The sequence below is a fragment of the Hylobates moloch genome, unplaced genomic scaffold, assembly GCF_009828535.3.
Source record: "Hylobates moloch isolate HMO894 unplaced genomic scaffold, HMol_V3 SCAFFOLD_77, whole genome shotgun sequence".
Classification (NCBI taxonomy): domain Eukaryota; kingdom Metazoa; phylum Chordata; class Mammalia; order Primates; family Hylobatidae; genus Hylobates; species Hylobates moloch.
Genome location: NW_026652352.1, coordinates 161,862 through 177,492, shown reverse-complemented (window position 1 = coordinate 177,492; position 15,631 = coordinate 161,862). Strand labels below are relative to the sequence as shown.

The 15,631-nt window shown below is 45.0% G+C and overlaps 1 protein-coding gene across 3 annotated transcripts in view; it reads left to right on the top strand.

Moving 5' to 3' along the window:
• Positions 1–15,408, top strand: part of IL31RA (interleukin 31 receptor A) — a 49,487-nt gene extending 34,079 nt beyond the window's left edge. For all 3 annotated transcript variants that reach the window (XM_032147200.2, XM_058434917.1, XM_058434916.1), the window contains 7 exons: positions 4,083–4,265; positions 5,338–5,439; positions 6,251–6,397; positions 8,523–8,663; positions 11,459–11,552; positions 12,826–12,907; positions 14,625–15,408. In XM_032147200.2, coding sequence (XP_032003091.1) covers positions 4,083–4,265; positions 5,338–5,439; positions 6,251–6,397; positions 8,523–8,663; positions 11,459–11,552; positions 12,826–12,907; positions 14,625–15,101 — 1,226 coding nt within the window. In that variant the 3' untranslated portion in view covers positions 15,102–15,408. The remainder of the gene's footprint in view (positions 1–4,082; positions 4,266–5,337; positions 5,440–6,250; positions 6,398–8,522; positions 8,664–11,458; positions 11,553–12,825; positions 12,908–14,624) is intronic.
• The last annotated feature ends 223 nt before the right edge of the window (positions 15,409–15,631 follow it).

Here is a 15,631-nt window from a genome sequence, read left to right as displayed (position 1 = left end):
TAAAGTTATGCTAAATTCACTTAAGTTTTTTTTGGCTTTGTGTCAGATACGACTGTGTGATCATCAATTATAAGGGTCTTAGATCAGGTATTGGCAAGCTGCAGCTTGCAGGTTAAATCTGGTTGGACACTTGTTATTATAAATGAAGTTTCACTCTAACACAACCACACATATTTGCTCACATATTGTTTATGGCTTCTTTTGTGCAACAGTGGCTAAGTTGAATAGTTATAACAGAGATGACCTAGCCCACAAAACCTAAAATCTAAAATATTTGCTATCTGGCTCTTTGCAGAGAAACTTTACAGATGCTAGTCCCAGACATATAGGAAAATGATGTTCTGGATGTGCGCGGTGGCTCACGCCTGTAATCCCAGCACTTTGAGGCCAAGGCGGGTGGATCACTGAGTTCAGGAGTTCGAGACAAGTCCAGGCAACATAGTGAAACCTTGTCTCTACAAAAAAAAAAAAAAAAAAAAATACAAAAATAAAAAAATCAGCCAGGCCTGGTGGCATGTGCCTGTAGTCCCAGCTACTTGAGAGGCTGAGGGGGAAGAATCGCTTGAGCCAAAGAGGGTGAGGCTGCAGTGAACCGAGATTGCACCACTGCACTCCAGCCTGGGTGACAGAGGGAGACCCTGTCTCAAAAACAAACAAAAGAAAGTAATATTCTACAGAATTTTGCTTACTAAAGTGGAGGCAACTGGAGAATGAGAATAATAACTACAGAATAATAAGATAATTTTTGTAAGTATAACTATCAATAAGTAATAGTTATCATACATTGTCTACTAGTATGTGTCAGGAATTGTGCTAAGATAACATAGGTTTTCCCATTTTAGCCTTGACATGACTCATGATGTAGATGGTGTGAGATCTATTTTATAGATGGCAAAGGGATTCAGGCAAGCTTAGTAATGTGCCCAAGGTCTCTGGAGTGGGATTCCAGCTCGGATCTGCAGAATTCCCAACTCGTACCATATCCCACAACATTAGATGTGTTATTCATAAAGTGACTTGAATTCCAGTCACAGATGCGGTGTGACACTGAACTGGTTATTGACCTGTGCGGGCCTCCATGTTTCCCTCTTGGAATTAGGGCTTGGAATGAGGTTCCTTCTGCTCAGCACGCCCTGGGTTTTGTGAGACCTGAGCCAGCAGGCGGCGGCGGCGTGGTCCCAGGCAGGGCATGGGAAAGCCCGGCCACTGTGTCATGAGGCTGGAGGAGGAAGATGGGCCCAAGGTGAGGCAGAGCCCAGGATGGGCCAGGACGGTTGGCAAAGGAGAAGCAGCACCAGCACTTGAGCTTCAGTGACTGTCTTTATGCAGATCACAAGAAATCAATGGCTTTCACAGTCAAAGCCCCTCCCTGCTTCTTCAAGGAAGGATCTGTGTTTCCTACCACACCTGGGGATGTTTGGAGTCATTGCTCAGAAAGCTCTTATTGAATGATGGAAGGACCTGGCGATTCGTTTCTATTGAGTAGAGTGATGACTTGGAAACTTCCCTTTTGGCGCCCCTTGGTGTGGCCAGGCTTTCCCCTTTCAAGGTTGACTCATGGCTTCCTGGGACGGGCGCCACGCCCCTGTGGTCTCTGCAGTCCCTGACGTGCACTTGGCGCTTTAGACCGGCTCTCCCTGCTCCACAGAGCTCCAGCGTTGGTGAGAAGGAGTGTGGGGTTAGACACCAACACTGGCTTCTTCAGGCCAGGATTTGTGGGCAATCATTTTTTTAAAAAGTGCCTCCAGGGAGATGAGGAAGCTGCGGAAGCAGGCCAGGACAGGGCAGAGGCTGAGATGAAGGTGGGCTTTCAGAGCTGCCAAAACAGCACTGCAGACTGGGGGGCTTCAAACAACAGAACTTTATTGTCTCATGGTCCTGGGGGCCAGAAGTCCCAAATCAAGGTGCTGGTTGGCCATGCTCCCTAAAGTCTTTAGGGGAGAATCCTTCCTTACCCCTTCCAGCCTGTAGTGGCCCCAGGTATTCCTTGGCTTGTGGTAGCTCCAGTAACTTCCATAAATGTCTCCTTCAGTCTTCACATGGCTAGCTTCTTGTGTGTGTCTCTGTTTCCATGCCCAGATTCCTCTTTTCTCACAAAGCGCCCACTGTCTTAACTAATTACATCTGCAATGGCCTAGTTCCAAATACAGTCACATTCTGTGGCACTGGGGATATACTTTGGGGGGATACAATTCAACCTGTAACAGGTACAATCTGAGATAAAAGCCCCAGGGAGGGGGGTTCCCACTGGATCTTGCAGGGAACTCTATCTAGAGTGTGAGTGACATCTCATAGTCATCCCTGCCAAGCAAAACACACGCACACAGTACGAAGGAAGCTGAGTGGGTCTGGGTGGAGCACCAACATTGGCTGCTAGACGAGTCTAGTTACATCTCCAAGGCTCCAGCAGGGACTTGCAGCCAGGACTGGCTGGGGCTGCTTCCAGGCGGTGAGCAGGGGAAGGCTGGAAGGAGAAACTCAAAGCCCTAGGGTTAGGGAGGAGTCCATCTCCAGGCTCTGTGCTTCTTGCCCCGGCCTCCACTCCTTCTGTGGCTTCACATTGCCTCCATGCCTCAGTTGTCCTTCTCAGAGTTACCTTTTCAGGTTGATAAATTACCTGGCCTTGCTGCTAGGACTAGCCCCTGGAGTGTCTCCTAAGGACCCTGTTTGGGAAAAGGATCTGTCAACTGTGGCTTGCAAGAACAAGACTCCTAAATATACACACTGCCTGCTGAGGTTTGTTGCCAAGGAATAGCAGGATGCAGGACCCCCAGTCCCCACCCCAGATTCCTACATGTGGCCTAGGCTTCCAGCTTCAAAAGGCTTTTGGGTTTCTTTCTTTTTTTTTTTTTTTTGCAGGACACTTTTGTGCCTGTATCCAGGATCATCTCTGACATTGATTGAAATACTCTTCCTGGCTGGGCATGGTGGCTCATGCCTGTAATCCCAGCACTTTGGGAGACTGACTGAGTTGGGCAGATCACTTGAGGTCAGAAGTTTGAGACCAGCCTGGCCAACATGGTGAAACCCCATCTCTACTAAAAATACAAAAAATTAGCCAAGTGTGTTAGCATGCACCTATAGTCCCGGCTACTCGGGAGGCTGAGGCACAAGAATCACTTGAACCCAGGAGGTGGAGGTTGCAGCGAGCCAAGATCATGCCACTGCACTCCAGCCTGGGTGACAGGGTGAGACTGTGCCTCAAAAAAAAAAAAAAAAGAAAAAGAAATGCTCTTCCATGGATTTCAGTTTTGCAGGCTGAGGAGTGCTATGCTGGTGAGGACTGGGTGAGGGGAGAGCACGCCCTGGAATTTCTGAGCCCTGCCCAGTTTGTACCTTCCACCTCTGCCTCGCTGCACCTCCAATAGTTCTCTTCTGTGTGTTTGAATATTTCAATAAGATCTCTCTCTGATTCTGATTAAGTTCCAGATATTGGATTGGAAGCCACACACTCAACTTTTCTATTAAATAAATCCTTGTGACCTGTTTCCAGATTATTTTGGCCAGTCCTGCAGAAAATGTTGCCATTTATGTATTGATCCATACTAGGTAATTTGGATGGCAATGTCTTTATCTTTCTGGTACAAATGCAATACTTGCTGCCTTTAGGATAGGAATTCATATCCAGTTTGTGTAGAGCCAGACTATATAGTGAAAGTGTAAAGCCATCTCCCTGGTATGATTTTAAGGTCTCCATCTCCCAGCTTCCCAGCCACACAATTCCCCAAAGCCTGAAATTCTACCTTTGGAGATTCTCTGTCTCAGGTTTCCTTTCCATTTGACTTGCAGAGACACCTGTGGAAGGTAAGTCTTTTTAGACATCAACTGTCTAGTGAGATCCTTTTCTGGAAACAGGTCAATTTGGGGTAGGTAAAGGAAGAAGCCACTTACTCCTCAAAGGTGTTGTGTAGGGAAAAAGGATGCAATAAAGGGAGTGAAAAGAGCCCCATCCAGGGAGGCTGTGGTGGAGATCCTGAACTTTGGCCTTGTTTTACAGCTGAGGCAATGAGGATGCCAATGTGGTTGTTGCATTTGGGGAATGAGTTGGGTAGCTGTGAAGCAGTCCTTTTCTCTCCTTTCAGCATTTCAGTGCATCGAGGTCATGCAGGTCTGCCTTGCTGAGGACCAGCTAGTGGTGAAGTGGCAAAGCTCTGCTCTAGACGTGAACACTTGGATGATTGAATGGTTTCCAGACGTGGACTCAGAGCCCACCACCCTTTCCTGGGAATCTGTGTCTCAGGCCACGAACTGGACAATCCAGCAAGGTAGCCAGGGCGGAACCCACAGGTTCCCTCATTGCAGGGTTTGGTTTCATTTTCATCCATTTTTAGATCTTTAACTTTGGCTTCAAAGCTGTTAGTGTGGTTAATAGCATTTGACAAGCTTGTGCAAGCTTAATGAAGTGACACGCTTCTTGGTATTTCCAAGGCAAGGCTGGCACAGAAAGCCGTGGGTGTCAAGCAGACCAGGTATCTGATCGGTCTCCAGGTGGAAAACACCATCTTAACACCCACCATCAGAGAGTCCTTCCCGGAGAGCTGGGTCATCCCTTGGATAACTCCAGAGTGTGGATCCCAGCTGGCCTACCTACGATACTTTCTTCAGTTCTGGTTGCCTGTTTAAGAGTTAGGCCCCCTTCCCAGGTGATTGTTATAGGAATAGCCTTCTTTTCAGGAAAGTTCCTGCTCTATGTAGGATACACGAGTGAGGCTTTACTCTTTATTTTTAATTTTGTTTAAATTTTTATTTTCTAGAGACAGGGTCTTGCTTGACTGCCAAGGATGGAGTGCAGTGGCACAATCATAGCTCACTGTAACCTCAAACTCCTGGGCTCAAGTGATCCTCCTGCCTCAGCCTCCCTAATGAGGCTTTACCCTTTTAATCCTGTTACTACAATCATTTCTTAATGCTTCAAACATCCATATTAAGAATAATACACATGCAGGGATGCAGGCAAGTAGAGGAGATAGAAGTCACAGTGTTTGAGATCGACAGGGTGATGATATGTTGTTCTAGGACTTAATTAGGCAGCGTGTTCCACGATCCTATGGATCTCTCTGCTGCAACAGTATTTGGTCAGAACAGACCCGGGAATTCCCTGCCTCCAAAAAAGAAAAAGCTAAAAAGCTAAATTTAAAAATAAGAATTAATTAGAAAATCTGAGAAAAGCAATAGACATTAGAGACCATTCAACCTAACCTGTTTATTTTCCAGAGGTGGAAACTATAGAGAAATGGAACATCTTCCATAAGTGTTTGGCCATAACTCTTAGTCTAGTATTCCTTCCACTGTGCCATTCTCTGCACTTATGCTTTTTTTTTTCTTTCTTTTTTACAGATAAATTAAAACCTTTCTGGTGCTATAACATCTCTGTGTATCCAATGTTGCACGACAAAGTTGGCGAGCCATATTCCATCCAGGCTTATGCCAAAGAAGGCGGTATGAATGGACAAGGCCCTGTGGGGAAAAGGAAACAGTGGGACCTGTCCCACATGTCAGTAAGGCTGCAAGTGCCTGTAGCTCATTCCCAGCCATCTTAGGGCTCATTTGTGCTTCATCTTGTAGTGAGCTCTGTATGTTATGAATTTGCTGAATTCTGAAGCTGAGGTAGACATTACAGATCATTGAGTCCAATCCCCTCACTTCACAAATGGAAAATTAAAGCTCAGAGAGGTGAAATAACTTGCCCAAAGTCACAAATAAACAGTGCAAATAGAGCTACTACCAGCAATAACACTTGAATTAAGACCACATCAGGGAGCCTACAGAGTTCATCCTAAGCTAGGGATGTTAAAAAATTATTTTTAATTATGTAGCAATAAGCAAAGGCTTTACTGGTAAATGGCTCAAGCTTTACTTTTATCTTTTTGGAAGTTCATGTCTTCCAGATTCAACATTGGAAAATATCTTCTGCCACTCAAAGGTAGCCTATGGAGCCATATTCTTCAACTATTTGATAATAACTACACTTTACAGATATGAATGAAAAAGCTGGGTACCAAATTGGAGTGAGACATCTATAAGAAAGGACTTTTTCAAGTGATCTTGTTGCCACTTCTCTTCTTGCTTAAGAGAGATGGCTCTAGAAAACAATTTTCCCAAACAAGCTGATTCATCGGTTCCCTACTCACCCCTCACCCCTCGCCTCCAGCACTGTGGTTTGGTCTGAGTACTGGCCAGAGCCTTTGTGGGGGAACGATCTCCTGGAGTGCGGTTCATTGATTATCATTTATCCCCCTGTCCTTTCCAGTTCCATCAGAAGGTCCTGAGACCAAGGTGGAGAACATTGGCGTGAAGACGGTCACGATTGCATGGAAAGAGATTCCCAAGAGTGAGAGAAAGGGTATCATCTGCAACTATACCATCTTTTACCAAGCTGAAGGTGGAAAAGGATTCTGTAAGCGCACCCATAACCAAGTGGAAAAAAACCCCAAGCCCCAGATAGATGCTATGGATAGACCTGTTGTAGGCATGGCTCCCCCATCTCATTGTGACCTGCAACCTGGCATGAATCACTTAGCTTCTTTAAATCTCTCTGAAAATGGGGTCAAGAGCACCCGCCTTTTGGGGTTTTGGGGGTTAAATGAGAGTGAAGTGACAGTACCTGAGAGGAGAGTCCTGAGGAAACGGAAGGAGTTGTTATAATTTGTCCTGGTTGGGCCCTGAATTGACCTCCCGGGAGCTCCCTGACCATCATTCCCAGGAATGGCATGCCTGGCTTAAAGAGTGAGGAGGAACAGACCCTGTCACCATGACTTCTACTGCCCCTGCCAAATCATGCTTTTGTTTTTCAATCCACCTTATCTCCTGACATCTTAAATACTGGGCAAGGCTTGGATTCTTGCTTAGGCTAAATAATTTTTTCTTATGCTAAAATACATGTAAAATATTTTTCCAGTTTAAACATTTGAAAGTGTACAATTTAGTGGCATTAGAAGCATTCGCAATATTGTGCAACCATCACCACTGTTTCCAGAACTCTTCTATTTCTGCCCAGTAGAGGCCCTATACCCATTCATTAGTCACTCCCCATTCCTCTCCTCCCACAGCCCCTGGCAACCACCAAGCTGCTTTGTGTCTCTATGGATTGCCTATTTTGGATATTTCATATACATAGAATCATAAAATATGTGGCCTTTGTGTCTGGCTTCTTTCATGTAGCATGTTTTCAAAGTTCATCCATGTTACAGCATGATTTTGTACTTATTTATTTTTATGGCTGAATAATATTCCATTGTGTGGATATTCCATATTTGGTTTATCCATTCATCAGTTGATGAACATTTAGGTTGTTTCAACCTTTAGGCTACTGTGAATAGGGCTGCTATGAACAGATGTCTGCTACGAACATATGCTGCTGTGTACAAATATGTGTTTGAGTTTGTGCTTTTCGTTCTTTTGGGCATATACCTAGAAGTTGAATTGCTGGATCATATGGTAACTCTAGTTTAACTTACTGAGGAGCCACCAAACTGTTTTCCACAGTGAGTACTCCACACTATACATTTCTTACTAGCAATGTATGAGGGTTTTCATTTCCCTGCATCCTTGTCAATATGTGTTATTTTTCATTAAAAAAAATTATATGGCTTTCCTGGTAGGTATGTGGTGGTTGTCTCATTGACTTGCATTTCCCTACCGACTAATAATGTTGGGCATCTTTTCATGTAGTTTTTGCCCATTTGTATATCTTCTTTTTTTTTTTTTTTTTTTTTTTTGAGACGGAGTTTTGCTCTTGTTACCCAGACTGGAGTGCAACGGCATGATCTCATCTGCAACCTCCACCTCCCAGGTTCAAGCAATTCTCCTGCCTCAGCCTCCCAAGTAGCTGGGATTGCAGGCGTGTGCCACCACGTCCAGCTAATTTTGTATTTTTAGTAGAGATGGAGTTTCTCCATGTTGGTCAGGCTGGTCTCGAACTCCTGACCTCAGGTGATCTGCTTGCCCTGGCCTCCTGAAGTGCTGGGATGACAGGTGTGAGCCACTGCGCCCGGCCAGCCCATTTGTATATCTTCTTTGGAGAAGTGTCTTTTTAATCTTTTTTCTTATGTTTAAATTGGGTTGTCTTTTCGTTATTGAATTTATAAGAGTTCTTTTTATATTCTGGATATGTTATTTATCAGATATATGATTTATAAATATTTTCTCCCATTCTATGGATTATCTTTTCATTCTCTATATTATCTTTTGATGCACAAAAACTTTGAATTTTAGTGAAGTCCAGCTGAATCTATTTTTTTCTTTTGCGGCTTGTGCTTTTGGTGTCATATCTAAGAAACCATTGTGAAATTCAAGGTCGTGAAGATTTATCCTATGCTGTCTTCTAAGAGTTTTTATAGTTCTAGCACTTATATTGAGGTCCTTGATCCATCTTGATATTTAAGCAGGACATGAATAGGGGTCAGAATATGAGACAGCTGAGCTTGGAAGCACAGGTTCCAATGCTCTTATTTTGGTGCTACTGGGACACAATTTTCAGTCTGGTTTGGCTGTGGTGTTTGACCTCTGTATTTTTCCTCTAGCCAAGACAGTCAATTCCAGCATCTTGCAGTACAGCCTGGAGTCCCTGCAACGAAAGACCTCTTACACTGTTCAGGTCATGGCCAGCACCAGTGCTGGGGGAACCAACGGGACCAGCATAAATTTCAAGACATTGTCATTCAGTGAGTATTTCCTTCAAGCCTTAGGTACCTCTCCCTCATATTTACCTTACATCAGAGAGAAATGACATCTGCCAAAAGCTGGAGAAAGCCAAATGAAAGGGCAGTGCCTAGTGAAAAGAGCCGCCCTGCTCTCTGGCTCACCAACCTTCCTGGAAAGCATATAGGTGAGGAGACGGGAGGGAGAGAGCAGGCGAGTTGAGAGCCAAATTTGGAAACGCTGGTCATTTTGGTCGTTTCTCATGGGCAGCCACAAATCATCTGGAGGAGGAGGTGGCAAATTAATGCCAACTTCAGTCTTAGCACCAAACCAGCGCCCATCTCAAGGCTGTCTCCCCGTTCACAGTCACCACTTTCTGCATGTTATAGGTTACGGTATGTATTAGTCTGTTTTCATGCTGCTGATAAAGACATACTTGAGACTGGGTAATTCGTAAAGAAAAGGAGGTTTAATGGACTCACAGTTCCACGTGGCTGGGGAAGCCTCACAGTCATGGTGGAAGGTGAAATGCACATCTTACATGGTGGCAGACGAGAGAATGAGGACCAAGTGAAAGTGGTTTCCCCCTATAAAACCGTCGGATCTCATGAGATTTATTCACTACTATGAGAACAGTATGGGGGAAATTGCCCCCATGATTCAATTATCTCCCACTGGGTCCCTCCCAGAACACGTAGGAATTATGGGAGCTACAATTCAAAATGAGATTCGGGTGGGGACACAGCCAAACCATATTACTGTACAACAGGGCCTTCAAGGGAAAACCTTGGGTTAACTCAGGACTACTGACCCATAGGAAGGGGCTTAACCTCATCATTTGTGGAGGTTTTTTTTTGAGCAAAAAGACATATGATATATTTAACTTACCCACTTTTACATTAAAAAATAGCAAGAAAAATTTACTAGAGACAACAAATAATGTAAAATATAATGTAGCTTCATACGATGGCTGGTTAAGGGAGATTTAGAGGCAGGCAGATGGAATGAGGAGGGGGATGAAGCAGAAAGAAGGAAGGAGGATGGGAGAAACAGAAATATGCTCATTTTGCTAAGTCCTTGAGTGACAGAGATTTGATTTTTAAGTACGTACTGAAACTGTCTTAAAGAATGAACAACTTTTTAGATTAAAAATGAAGGAACACTGCCAAGTTTTTGCAATAACTGAGGCAAGCTAAAAATTGCTTGAAATATTCTTGAAAGCCTCTTATGCATCACATTTTTCAAGAATAAAATTGCTTTATGACTCTGGAAAATGTGAGTATGACTTTTTTTTACAGAGAAAACATATTCTGTTTTGATGGACTAACATTGCCTTCTAGGAACTCTTTTTGATATGCTGTTTAAAATCTTTTAAAGCTATATTGAATTTTTGCAACACTGGGCACAAATTTCATCAGCTCAAAGAGTTTTCTCCAAGGGTTAAATGAAGGCAAGATCAAGCCCTGGAACCTAGACGTTTCCTACCCTGGTCTATAGATTATAAATCACCCTGCTTCCATTTTTGATCCTCTATAATCCATTTTCCACACAGCAGCCAGAGTTTCAAACCCTGAATTCTCTGCTTAAAAGTCACCAGTGACTTTTATTATATTTTAAAGAAAATCTAAACTCCTTCCTATAACTTTCAAGGTCTTTCATCATCTATCGCTTAGTGACTTCATTTTTCCTGCTGCTTTCTGCCTCTGTTTATCTTCCTTACCTTGTTCCTGCTTCAAAGCTTTTGCATCCACTGTTTCTTTTGCCTGGAATGCTTTTCTCCATGTTTTTGCGTGGCTGGATCCTTCACACTATTAAGATCAGCTTGAATTTCACTCCTGCCCTGGACACCTTAGCTAAAGTTGCTGTCTGGATGCAGTGGCTCATGCCTGTAACTCCAGCACTTTGGGAGGCCAAGGCAGGAGGATCACTCAAGGCCAGGAGTTCAAGACCAGCCTGGCCAACATGGTGAAACCCAGTCTCTACCTAAAATACAAAAATTAGCTGGGCTTGGTGGCAGGCGCCTATAATCCCAGCTACCAGGGTGGCTGGGGCAGGAGAATCACTTGAACCCAGGAGGCGGAGGTTGCGGTGAGCCGAGATGCACCACTGCACTCCAGGCTGGGCAACAGAGCGAGATTCCATCTCAAAAAAAAAAATCTAAAAATTAGCTGGGCATGATGGCTTGCACCTGTAAGTCCTAGGTACTTGGGAGGCTGAGGCAGGAGGTTGCTTGAGCCCAGGAGTTCGAGGCTACAGTGAGCTATGATCATGCCAGTGCACTCCAGCCTGGGCGACAGAGCGAGACCCATCTCAAAAAAATATTTATAAAAATTAAAAAGTAAGTGCTCAATAAATATTCACTGAATGAATGCTGTTGGAATGAATGCTGCCAGGAAGACACCTAGATGGGGAGGCACAAAATTCTGTTTTTTGTTTTTGTTTTCGTTTTTGAGATCAAGTTTAGCCCTGTCGCCCAGGCTGGAGTGCAATGGCATGATCAGCGTTCTCTGCAACCTCCGCCTCCCAGGTTCAAGCTATTCTTCTGCCTCAGCCTCCTGAGTAGCTGGGATTACAGGTGCACGCTATCACACCCGGCTAATTTTTTGTATCTTTAGTAGAGACGGGGTTTCACTATGTTGGCCAGGCAGGTCTCAAACTCCTGACCTGGGGTCTTTTTAGTGGAAAGAAATTGAATTTAATTGAAAGAAAACTAATAAGAAATTGTGTTGCTGAAGATACTAGAAGAAAAAGTTAATCATTGATTTTTGTCAAGAAGGTGAGGAACTCACTACTGACTTTTGTTCTTTCTTTTTCAAAGGTGTCTTTGAGATTATCCTTATAACTTCTCTGATTGGTGGAGGCCTTCTTATTCTCATTATCCTGACAGTGGCATATGGTCTCAAAAAACCCAAGTGAGTCTGCAGACAACAGTGGGTGCCTTAAAAATCAGGGACAAAAAGGGGTTGAAGTCATCATAGGTGCTTCGTAGGAGAGGGCACTCTACCATTAAGGGGTGTTCATTCATTTATTAACTTGGTGCTTATTTATTGAGGTTATTAAAGGCCACGCTCAGTGGCTCATCAGAATTCTGACCAAGCAAGAGCACTTTCGTTTCCCAGAGCTGCATGCCCAGGTCTAGGCCTTTTTGAGGCCAGGAGAGTGCCAGCTGCCCCACAGGCTCTGTCTGCTCCATTTGCCGTCTGAGACTGGAGTTGAGAGCGGGCCCTTTCTCTCAGTGTCTAGTGGGGCCCCTGGCTGCAGCAAGAGGCCTTCTTGCAAGCTTCTATCTCAGGCAGAGCAGGGAGCAGTGTCTCCACGGTGTTGGAGTGCTGGCCAGTCATCTGTGAGTGCAAGCTTATTGCTTGCTTGTGGTGCAGTGTTGAGGGTCTGGCTGCAGGGGCCTTTACCCCGCTTGCCCTGGGCACTGTGGGGAAGAAAGCATGTCTTCAGGGTCTTACACTCTCTCTCTGCAGTGAGCCTTATGGCACCCTAACGGTCCTTCCCTGCTTGAGCTGTCTCTCCAAATTAGACAGTTGTGAGTCATCTCTGTCAAGCAGCTGCACTTAGTTAATGGTCAAGCTAATATCAACCTCAGTTACCAACTGTAGGTAATAACCAAGCCACCAGCGTAGATTCTTGTACATTATGCACTTAAGTAATCATTTTGATCTTAGCATGCATCAGAATCAGGCCTCACCCCCAAAGCTTCTGATTCAGTGGTTCTAGGGTAAAGCCCCAAAATTTGCATTTCTAACAAGTTCCCAGGTGATCCCGATGCTGCTAGTTGGGACCACACTTCGAGAACCACTGCAGGAAAGTGTGGGTAGCTTATAAGGTTTATAAATATTGTCCTTCCCAGAGGATAAGCCTCAAAGGAATGACTCTGTGATGGTGCAATTTACAGCATCGGGACCAGGTATGGAGATGCCGGGATGGGAGAGGGGAAGATAAGCTTTGTATGGGGAGAATCTCCTTTGATCACATCCCACAGAGAACTTGCAATGTCATCCCCCAACACACACTGCAAAACAACTCCACTTTCCCAGGTTCTGTCAGGCGGACATGCCCTTATTTAGGAGGGAACCTTACAATTCCCTTTAGCACAGCCTCACTCTTTTCACTCAGCCATATGGTGCTAATGCCTCTTGGCTTCACTTCCCATCTTAACATTTTCTCTCTCATTAGCAAATTGACTCACCTGTGTTGGCCCAGCGTTCCCAACCCTGCTGAGAGTAGTATAGCCACATGGCGTGGAGATGATTTCAAGGTAAACTCTCCTGTTTTTATTAAGGAAATCATTGTCGTGGGAGGTAGACAAGGTGAATGGAGAGGGGCAAGCGTCCTAGGCTGAGCTTTTTTCGAGGTTCACATCAAGAGAACTTGAGTTGAAAAGTCTCAGGGAATGGCAGGCAGGGCAGATGGAATCAGCCTTCCTGCAATGGCTTTGACCTCATGCTTTGACAAGGGGAAAGGGCTTCACCAGGCTCATGAGGACCCAGTGCGTTCCCAGGTGGAACTGGTCCCATAAAGGATGCTGCAGAATAAACACACTGGCCCTACCCTTCCTGACCTGATGAGCTAATTAGAGAGAGAGGAGGCCTGGCTATAGGATTTGAAGCCATTTACAAAGCAGCCAGGAGCACATTAATTTAAAGACTGCCTAAATATCACCAGGGAATGTCGATGGGCATGGCAGTCTGAGGCTGCCTCAGGTTGCTTTTCTCAGGTTGGGGACGGTCAGAGTCAGGCTTTATTTAACTGGCACTGGGGTTTTCTAGTGAGTATTCCTTAACTAGAAACCCTCCATTTGCATAAATTTTTAAGTGGAAAACTGCTAGGGAAATTTTAAAGTTTAATTTCTTGCTTACGTAGAAACAAGCCCAATCAAATATAACCTTTAAATCCTTATTACTGAAAGGCTGTTTCCAGTTTTTCCTTGATGCACACATTTTAAATATTAGTCCTTATTCCCATTCAGAAGTCTTTTTTGAGCATGGGCATTTTGTTATAATGGGCTTTCTTTCTATTTCCTCCTCTTATCAGTCCGGTATACTGGACTGATTTATACCCCCATTTACTTTCCTGCTTATTGAATGTCATTTAGAGAGTAAATGGATTCATAGGCAGTGCTCTCTGATAACTAACATGCTTTTTGAATAATCTGTAGGTTGGGCCTCTACAGCCAGCACTTATTAATCACTCACTACATGCCAGGTGCTGGGCTAGGCCCTAGGGATACAAATGACAAAGTCACTGTCCCTGCCATGAGGCCACCTCTGATTTTCTGGTGAGGTTGAACAAGTCTGTCTCTATGATGTGGTTTTTCCATCACTAAGAGTTCTAATTTTGGTGCTTCCCTCTTAACTGGGTTTTGTGAGCATGGGATTGTGTGGAAAATAGCCTTGCACACTCTAGCCGAAGAAATTGTTTGAATTGGCTGGGTGCGGCGGCTCATGCCTATAATCCCAGCATTTTGGGAGGCCAAAGCAGGTGGACTGCTTGAGCTCAGGAGTTCAAGACCAGCCTGGGTAACATGACAAAACCCCATCTCCACAAAAAATAAAAAAAATTAGCCAGGTGTGGTGGTGTGCGTCTGTAGCCCCAGCTGCTCAGGAGGCTGAGCGGGGAGAATTACCCGAGGCTGAGAAGTTGAGGCTGCAGTGAGTGGTGGTCATGGTACTGCACTCCAGCCTGGGCAACGGGAGTGAGACCCTGTCTTAAAAAAAAAAAAAAATTATATACATGTATATAAATAAATTTTAAAAATTGTTTGAATCCAGGGCACTGTTTCTCAGGAAATGTGCCACTCCTTCCAAGCTCTGTGGAAGGGCATGCAGAGAGGGTTGGCCACCACTTCTGGGCCTGGGAGGAAGGTGGGGGCTGTTCTGGAGGTGGGCATTTGCTGTTCCAAGCCTAACGAGTTTTTGGCTATGTCATATGTGACTCCTAAATGACCACTTGGGATGACCCTTTTTCTTTTCCAGGATAAGCTAAACCTGAAGGAGTCTGATGACTCCATGAACACAGGAAACAGGATCTTAAAACCATATTCCACCCCCAGTGACAAGTTGGTGATTGACAAGTTGGTGGTGAACTTTGGGAATGTTCTGCAAGAAATCTTCACAGATGAAGCAAGAATGGTTCAGGAAAACAATTTAGGAGGGGAAAAGAATGAGTATGTGACCTACCCCTTCAGGCCTGACTGTCCCCTGGGGAAAAGTTTTGAGACGCTCCCAGTTTCACCTGAGATTCTGCCCAGAAAATCCCAATACCTACGTTTGAGGATGCCAGAGGGGACCTGCCTGGAAGCCAAAGAGCAGCTTCTCTTTTCTGGTCAAAGTTTAGTACCAGATCATCTGTGTGAGGAAGGAGCCCCAAATCCATATTTGAAAAATTCAGTGACAACCAGGGAATTTCTTGTGTCTGAAAAACTTCCAGAGCACACCAAGGGAGAAGTCTAAATGCGACCATAGCATGAGACCCATGGGGCCTCAGTGTGGATGACTCTTGCCAGAGAAGATATCAAGACTCGGCATGCAGCACTTGCTTGGCCCCGCCACATCCTGCCTGGGTTAAAGTCTCCCCTGCCCCTGAGCTGCCAGTTGAACTTGGTCGGCACAGATGTGACCTTGTACTGGGAAGAAGGGATGGTGATAAGCCCGAGTTTTGTAAAGGAAAAGCAATCTCTTTTCTTTTGTTTAGATACCAAGCTCTCACCGAGGCCTCCTGACAGATTGACTTTGGAGGAAGGGCCCAGGTTCTGAGCCCAAAGGACCCCCAAGGTGGATATATCTGGCCTCCCGGAATTGGGTCACGGTCCCAGCCTTTGCTGGGGCTAAGCCTCAGAGTTCCAGAAGGCCTTTCCCTGCTGCCAGAGGACAGTTGTTTTGTTGGTTCTTGGGTGGTCTGGTGGGAGCCTGGGCTTTGGGCTTCCCCTACGAGGTAGCCCTGAAGCCTTCCTCTCTCCCCACAGCTGGGGCTGCAGGTGGAG